Source organism: Bombus impatiens, unplaced genomic scaffold (genome assembly GCF_000188095.3).
Source record: "Bombus impatiens unplaced genomic scaffold, BIMP_2.2 scf_0321, whole genome shotgun sequence".
Classification (NCBI taxonomy): domain Eukaryota; kingdom Metazoa; phylum Arthropoda; class Insecta; order Hymenoptera; family Apidae; genus Bombus; species Bombus impatiens.
Genome location: NT_176740.1, coordinates 1039953 through 1049497, shown reverse-complemented (window position 1 = coordinate 1049497; position 9545 = coordinate 1039953). Strand labels below are relative to the sequence as shown.

The 9545-nt window shown below is 39.2% G+C and overlaps 1 protein-coding gene across 1 annotated transcript in view; it reads right to left on the bottom strand.

Annotated features, from left to right (window-relative positions):
- LOC100748253 (serine/threonine-protein kinase NLK) overlaps nt 1–9544 on the bottom strand; it is a gene marked incomplete at its 5' end in the record, with an annotated part of 235578 nt that extends 226034 nt beyond the window's left edge. The window contains one exon of the mRNA XM_012385466.3: nt 9459–9544. Coding sequence (XP_012240889.3) covers nt 9459–9544 — 86 coding nt within the window. The remainder of the gene's footprint in view (nt 1–9458) is intronic.
- Between the last annotated feature and the right edge of the window lies 1 nt (nt 9545).

Sequence of the window (9545 nt, the reverse complement as noted above, 5' to 3'; positions counted from 1 at the left end):
GATGCCCCCCCCCCCCCTCCCCCCATGCAGAAAATTTTGCGAACCTCTGTCGCAACTGACGACTATTAAACTACTCGCGAAAGGGAATATTTGATGACTTGCATCGCCTGCATTGCGTTTGTTATCGCGTATATTTAGGATTAATCGGGAATCTGGATTTTCGTTTGAATCGATACGATTTCGAAACAGATATGGAAATCTGCCTTTTCTGTATCGAATACCAAAAAGAGTAGAAGCAGCTCGCAGATATCGGCTAACGTGCACACGATTCCCGGGTCAACGAACTTTCTCGATATTGAGGTGGATAACGCGTTAATTGAGGACAGCGATAGAGTCCGATGCGCTTGCTCGTTCGCAGATCGAGAAACGTTCCTTTTCATCTCAAACAAGCGTAGTCATCCTCGATGAATAATAAACTACTACATCTTCGTATATCTTTGAAACGTAATATCAAACCGAATGAGATATTCTACGGCAAATACCTTCGAATTGATTTAAAGGCAGCAAGAAAGATACAAAATCTGAAATAAACAAGAATTAACTACGATACACTGCTCCGACTGAAGCACCACAACAAAAATATCTATCGACGAACATCTTTTTTCGCAAATTGCGTACTTTTACGCTCTGCGATACAAAGTATACGTATATTTGCAAGGAAAATTATTCGAGTTCGATTCACGACTTTCTTTGTCCATTTACGAACTGAAAATAGGGTAAATAGTAAATCGAATTATTCTGCAGGATTTCAATCTTGAGGAAAATTAATAAGGAATCCAAATTTCTAAAGGAAAATGTACGAGGAATTCAGAAAATGCTGCAGCGTACTCGCGTTAACGACGGATTACGGGCGTGAAAGATTGCCAATAGAGCGGAAATTCAATTTCTTCGCTCGCTGGCGATTCAACTTTTTGGACTTGGCCCAAAGTTCAACGACACAACGAGGATGAAGCAGTCAAAGTTTCGCTGCGATTACTATTTTGCAAGAACAGCGTAAGTCGTTTCTCCTACCGAAGTGAATCGTCGATTAAGCCTATGCAATTACGAAATTCACTCTTCAGACAGGCTTTATTCCTTTCTTTCTTAAGACGAGTCTCAACCAATGAATTATGCCTACGATTAATTTCGTACGATGTTCGACTCTTATATCGACATCCGAAGTTTTCTTCTTCTTACAGTCAACTTCTTTCTAGCATGAAATAGCGAAATGGTATAAAAGTCGGAAAATCAAAAAATGTGCACTTATCCTATGTTTCTCCCGCGTGGTTTTCCTGATAAAATTTTCATGAAACAATTTCATGTAACTCTTTACTAAACGGACGTCGGTAATAGAATTTATCTTTCCATTTCGCTACCTTTTGCAACAAATTTTTTTATTTAGAGCAGACATCGATAAGAGATATATCGAGCAACTGACTGAATTTAAAAATCATTTGTCGAAGAAAATAAGAAATTTGAAGTCGTAATATAAATAAAATTTAAATGTCCAAAACGACAACGGAGTATCGACATATGGGTTAATGAGTGAAAAACGAAAAACAAAAATAAAAAGAAAAAAATAAATCAATAACGGCTGCCAGGATTCGCAGTTCGTCCCTAGGTGGTTGTTAAATTAACGCGAATACATGGTCCGCGGTGTAATCCGCTTAAACCGATTTCCAGCGACGTAACAATCCGGATAGACGAATATACGGTACACAACGACACGTTTCGTTTCTTCACACCTGAAAATACCAGTGGAAAATGAAACGCACCCTCTTGCATTCTTATTTAAAACACGCTGCACTCTAATTTCCGACGTTTCTTGTTGCTTATACAGCCGAATAAATTGATAGTTACTCGAATCCGCATAATTTAGAGCAGCTTTTATTAATTCGAACATAACGAGTAGCTTCTTAACGGAGTATACTTTTTTCCAGTGATGAATGTGTACACTCTATACACTGTGATATGCAATTAAGCGCAACGCGCAGGAAATGCTCGTTTATACCCTTCGAACGTTCGTGAATAATGTTTTCAATAACAACAGGTATATCGTAAAAAAAACGTTTAAGGTATTTCCAAGTACTTTTTGCCGTAGGTAATTCAAATCGTCTCTGTAATCTTCCGAAACGAATACCTATAGCACGAAGAAGAGTTATACTAAAAATATCCGGACATTTGCATTGTGTTTCGGGATACAATTTAATTACGAAACCGTAAATGACGATTATACGTCGATAACGAACGATTGCATTTTACATTATCACGTTGAGAATCGATTTCGAAGAGTGTAAGAAGCGAGCAACGAGATATTGTAATTTGCACGAGTACAAAGAGCCATGGCACAAATTTTCGACAAAATTTACAGCAACATATTCCGCAAGATATTATCTAATTTCCAATCGTCTATTGATATTGAATATGTTTATTATTCGATGATTCTATAGGAAGAGAATTATTTTGTTTCTATGATAATGTAAGTACGTTCGCTTCCTTGACAACTTCGCTAAGAAAACAGCGGAACAAAACAACGCGAATAAAGAAAACGAAGGATTAACACAATCGTGACGACAACCAAGTAGATAAAGCTCCGTTTCGAAACAGTTGGAACGTCCACAGCGAAACTTCGTTGTCCTGAACAAAAATGTACATCATCGAACCACACAGAGAGCTGCAACAATACGACAATGCTCTTCCTATCGAACCTTTTATATACTTGAGAATCTACCGCGTTACGTTCCATGCTGCGTTCAGAAATAACAATCCTTTGCGGACGACCCTGAAAAGCCCAGGTTGGGCACAATGTTGCAACGGAAACGCGGACGCGAATGAAATCCGAATAACACTTATCCTCGCGACCGTGCACGCAAGGCTAAAAAGCGGTCGCGCGACAATAGGTGAAAATGTGGCTTTCACATTTTTCCCTATGGATAGCGAACCCCCGCCCACCCCGCCAAACCCCTCTGTTGCTGACGTTAATAGCCCGTTTTTCGAATAAACACCGTCTTTGTCATTTAAATGCGGTTACTCGATGCCGGCTGCTTCCGGTCCCAGGCTATTGTCGTCGATTACACTTGCACGATTGTGCGCTGCCGATAATTGAAATTGAAAGAAGAATATGTATTTTTTTCCTTTGTCTTTCGACTCGTATCTGTTTTCTTTGCTTTTTTTAAAGGATGTCGAATAAAGCTTCAAACTACGATCGAAAGGGTGAAAACTTGACGATTTTCTGGAAATAATGGATTAAACGAGAACAAGGGGAATAATATCGTGGCAAAAGTACATACACGCGTGTATTGAAATAACAAGAGTCACTTGATTGAGTTCAACGGAATAAAAAGAACAGAGGGACGTAATAGTTTTGAATGGATCTTTTATCGCGATTCTGTCACTCGAATTTTTGAGAACTTTGCTTTCCCCTAGTGCTCCACGCTGGTTGTATTTTTTTTGACAATTAATAGGACGTAAGGTTGCTGATGAATTTTTATACCAAGTATTCTTTACACTTCGTTCGCAAATATTTTGGAGCCTCTACATGCACGTGAAAATTCCTTCCAAATGTTATCAGTGATAATCGCGATAGTCGCGTTATAGTGGCAATAAAATTTCAAAATACTTCGCACGTTATATACGTACACATATGTTTCGTACGATGAACGTTCGAATACTCTCGCGAGTCACTGTATCCAGGCAAGATTTTGTACGCTCGAGAGAGAAACGAGCAACTTATGGCAACAACGTTACGATCTTCTCTCGAGGATAATAACATCTGATTACTCGGTCGAGATGATCGGAAACTACGATTCAGTTGTAGACTCGTGGAGTGGGGAATTCGAGAAATTTACGATTTAAATCCTTAAAGCATTCGTCTTTAAATGATTTTGACCATCGATACGTCACGACGTATATCTGTCATTTAAAAAGCGAATATATTATGCAACATGCAGCACCGTGCTGTAGTCGTACGCATTCTTCATTTAAACATGCAAGCTCGTACACGCAATCTGGTCACGATTCCTCCTTATCTTGGAATGCCGCGGTTGTCATGGTGACTCCCACTCCCTCTTTCATTTTCCCACCACTCTTTTCCATGCCGCGGAAAACTGCTGACTCGTTGAATAAATTTCCCGCGCTTTCTTCCTACGACATTCTCCGAAATTACAATTTTATCACGTCAGGGACGCGGTCATCCCTTTAAACTCGCGAATCCTTTCCAAATAAACTTTTTTACAACGCCAATATCTCTCATTGGTCCGTGAAATTAAAACGATTCAACGGCGATACAAAAAGAAAATTTCCATCGTTTGAGACGAGTTTTTGTCGCGTGCAAAACGATATCTGAATTGAAAGGTAGCATCAGATGCGTTTAACGAGCAATTGATCGCGCCGTTTTATCAACGAAACGAATCGATATCAATGAATCTCATTCAATGTTTTTCTAACGCGTTGCAAGATAAATAAAAACTTAGTGGTGCGAACTGGATTTATTAAAAAATAACGTTCGATCTAGATTAGAACGTAGCTTCGTAAATCCATAAAATAAATACCAATATGTACAAACGTAACTTCCATCGTAGTTTGACGAAAAACGATACAAATGTTTATCGTTATATGTAAACCTACAACAGAAATTTGACCTGGTTCTTCGTCCAAGTAGATGTTCGGGTTTATCGCCCAGGTATTATGGCAATTCGTAGCGACGACATATTTACGTATTTACGACATTCGTTTAAACCGACTCATTATCCCAATGAAACAGTTATTCCACTGACACAGATATTAAGAACACGCTACATCAATACGTGAGCTTGTAAATAACGGCCGTGAAACACAAAGTACCCAGCAGACTTTACAACGCCAAACGGTTATCCAGAAACGACAATAAACCAAATACAGCAACAAAATCCATCGGGCATCCGGTTCAGGCAAGCTAACGGTAATTATACCGACCGCAGGTCACGACGAAATTATTGCGTGGTTCTTAAATCACACTCAGTTTCTTTTTCGTTCTTACGTTCGACCAAAATCCTCGCTAGGAACCTCGATGATTCATCGCTAACCAGGTAAACCTATAACGGAGAAAACAAAAGAAAAATTCCATCATACCTAATCCCTCTTGTTCATTTCCCTGGTTGACAAAAGGCGACACGGAAAATATTTCCTAGATGCTTTCAAAACGAACTCTCGGGTCTAGGGAATTTTCTAGAACAATTCCTAACATAAACGCAACGAAAGACCGGAACGATCTCTGGCGAGCCTCTGCGTCGCTTTAAATCCTCGTATGTAAATGAAACGATGACACGTCCGACTGTCGACGATATATTTCTCCCCATGGTAATCCTGCGCTTTATCTTACGACACTAGTTAACTTTATTTTGTTTACGTTCATCAGTAATTTATTGGACATTCCAGCGAACTCGTAATTTCTCTCGCGGTACTCTCTCTCTCTCTCTCTCTCTCTCTCTCTCTGTCTCTCTCCATTTCATCAGCCGGTTCTCGTTATGTATTGCACTCGCCATTGAAAATCGGAGATTTACGCCGCGGCGTGCAACATTTGCACGCGAGACACGCGAACCCTCGAATAGCCGGCGCGTTTCCTGTTTGCTCGCCTCTTATCGGTAAACAAAGAAATCAAGCGCCACGCGACGCGTTGTTACCGACCATCCTCTGTATTTTCAAACTTTTTTCTCGAGCTCAATTTCATTCAAATTAATGTCTTGTATATATGTAGAGTAAAGAAGACGAAAATTGTAGAAACTCTTCGTGAATATATTTCACCTGTGTTTTAAAAAATATTTTGAAATTTCATTGGCGCTGAAACGAATCACGATTGTCACGATTATATTGGTCAAATTTGGAAGAAAACTGAGATTGTACGTAGAAGCTACAGAATATCTATCGCAAGCACACGCTTCGCAAAGTTCGGCAAAGTGTTCGAACAACCAAATATTCGTTATGTTAGTACATCGCAATATTTAAACCATCTTTATCGTTGATTATAATTGTTTGCGCATCAACCATTACCACCTATGATAAGTGGCAAACGTGTTGGTAAAGATTTACGTCTAAGACTACTTATTCATGCCGATTAATTCTTCGTGGATTAATCGCGATAATAGATCATGTCTCGTTCCGTTTTATAAAATTTCAATAAGTTTGCATAATACACGTGTAGTGGTAAAAATTTCCTATGGTATGGTGCAAATATTTTCGCGAGCTATCGCACGTAGATAAATTTTTCGAGTATCTTTATAAATAAAAAAACTGCCGGTATTATCATCCATTGTATGAAATCCTTCCTTACGAAATACACCATGAACGAAAAACTTTTTCTGAGAAACATACGCGGATTCCAAGTTCGCTTATTTAGAGATACAATCATTTACAATTCAAGGCGAGCGACGTGCAAACTGTGTGCAAGCAAATGGCAATTGAATTTAAACTCGCTCAAGGAGCTAGTTGCAGCGACGACAGAGCACGATCGCGTAATTTTAACGGTTGGTAAGAAAAATCGAAATCAGCCGATAATTACGTGTCCATTAAAACGTTCGGAGCACTGTGTTACCAGTGAATACCCTTGACAGTGGAAAGCAAACTCTTGTCGCGTAAACAGAGACCCAGTGCTGCCATTATTTGCCGGAGAATTAACCGCGCTGAAACACGCGTTTACCCAAACGCACGCTGACCGCGAGCCAATTAAAAGAAAATAAGTCCAAGTGGCGCCTCGTACCGTAAGATAAATTAACACTCGATCTAGTAGTTTATTATATCTGTTGAACGGATAACTCGCCATTTATATTATGTTCTCAGACATTTGCCACGGAAAGTGTACGTTTTATCGGATTCACACGTACGCATACGTATACAGGGTACGTCAAAAATCGTGGCATAACTGACAAGGTGGTAATTCCACGTGAAAAAACAAATCAATACAAATCGAATTCGAAAACTTGTTTAGCATATGCGAAGTTGGCTAATTATCGACTAAATACGAGCGAGCGATCAACAGACGGATATTCTACGTGCTATAGTAAACGAAAAACGTGAAATACAATTTTCTCATTTATGGCCTCGTTTTCAAGAAAATGCACTTTGAACGTGTTTGGTTGAGAATTAGCCTGGTCAGTCTTACTAGAACATTTTATTCTACGTCTTCGATTCACTTTTTCCTGTAAAGTCGCTCCCTTGCCAATTACACCATAATTACTTGATCACACTGTATATACTTTCTGAAATATGAACGCCGTTGAACCGAATAAAAATCCAAAATGTCTGTAATTCCGATCGATAGGAAATGAATTTTTCCTAGTATCGGTAACCGGTCAGGAATAAATGAGCCGGAACGAGTGTCCATAATTCTACGCGTGTGGGCGCTGTAAAAATTTCCCGAAATCGAGTTCCGCTGGCAATTTGTCGATTATCGAATTGCAGGATTATCGATACCGTTCCGAATGCCCGAGCACGACCCACGGAAACGCGAAGAAGCTTCGGAGAACGCGATACGACCGATAGACGTGTCCAGAAATAAAATTTAATGGGGCGCCACGTGTCGCTTAAAGTTTAAAGGGAGATAAATCAAACGAACGAAGTTGAACGACGACAATGCGTCGTTCTATTCGTGGCATGTTTGCAAGAAATTGTCGTGTACATAATTTTAAATTGTTAGCTTCTCGAAACATGCACGCTTTTTCTTTACTACATTTTCGTAATCTACGAACGTAATTTACGATACACGTCTCTAAATTGCCAATACACTATACCGTGGTAATTCACTTAGATAAACAGTAAAGTTAAGCAAAAAAAGAGCTACTATCGTTCCTAAACGAGAATAATGCTGCAAAAATTACAAAAAATCGTTGAGAATCAAGTTTTAATATAGAAAAAGAAATGCGCTTATGTAAATATCTTTTCCATGTTTGAGATAATTTCACGTCAATTTAAACCGCAAATAAAATCTTTTTCTCATATCTGTTTTCTATCCAAAAAAGTACAAGTTATCTTAATGAGATCTCGTATATATGTAATTACTTTCGACGTGTAATATCACGAGAAAAGCCGGCTTTTTTATTTTACCAAAAGCAAAATAATCGTACTTCTGTATCATTTTACACTACAATAAAAACGAAGTGTACATTATACATGTATAGACTTCTCGTTCGTATCATACGTGTTTCTATAAACGAAAGAAACTTTCAACGTTGAATATGTGGAAATGTGGAAACGCCATTTTAACAACTAGTCATACTCAATTTCTGAACTATAGAGACACGAAAGGGACGGGGAAAAACATAGTAACAGCTGTTTATCGAACTCGCAAATTATACAGGGTTGAAAAGAGGCAACGATTTATACACACGCTAAGAAGGAAAGTGCGTTTACTCTCTAGCGATCGTCGGAGAGCTCTCGTTCGACGCGTAGCGAACGTGGAAAGTGGCGCTAATTAGTCGAACGTTCCGTTTCCCGGGATTAAAATGTTTAGAAAATTTGTCGAGCTCGAAAGCGCGGCCGCGCGCGCACTCCAAACTTCCACGTTAATTACATATTGCTTCGACATGCTGCACGCGAATTGCCGCGCAGTGAAATTTGCTGACAGAATTTTCAATTCGAATTAATATTTTTTTCCTCCTGTTTTAACGTCGAGCCCGTGGGCGCACAGTAAAATGGAATACAAAATTACTCGAATATTTAACTGTCGACCGACGAACTTGATACACCGGAAGATTATTTCGCGAATATAATGCAGCATAAAACAGTTGCTGTAACCGAATGATTTCCAAGTTCGGAAAATTAAAATCGAGCATGTCGGTACATCTTGTTTACGTTGTTTCCATATCGCGTTCCATACGTGTAAAGATCACAGCAGAAAAACACGATAAGTACATTCCTTTTTTGTTTACCGATTCTAATGTCTCTTTATGAACAAACAGGAGAATTTTAATGCGATGCGATACAAAAAAACTAAATGTTCATCCTAAAAATAGTCGATGATTGGACGAAATTTTGAGATAGCCACGCGTTTACCTCCAAAGCCAAATGTATATAGACAATTTTGGTAATCCTTAATCCTCTGTACAAAATAGAAAGAGTGACTTATCGAGTTCTTCCCCTGAACAGACGCAAATATCTGTATATGTACGTTCATTACGAGAACGCGTTCATGCAACTAAAACTTCGTGCGACCGTAGTTCGTACAACGGAAGCTTGCGTACCATTTCGTGTATCTTTTCGTATTTCTACTTCTAACTAAACAGTAGTACCTATTTGTAGGTAGAAAGTTTTACAATGCTTAAAACAACAACTTTTAAAAGTAATACGAGTGCCATCTACGTCCCACCCAGAACATCATTTTCTTTTATATGACGATCGTTTTTATACAACAACGTCCGGACGTCGCGAAAAAAAACATGGAGATAAATAAAAGAAGCACGAGGTAAGAAAAAAAAAGAAGCAAATAGTTATAGATATAATCGACTCACCAGACAACGCCAAAGGCACCATATCCGATGGGTCTGTCGGGCTGAACGAGATCCTGGGCCGGCGGCGGTGGCGGAGGCGCAGGAGCG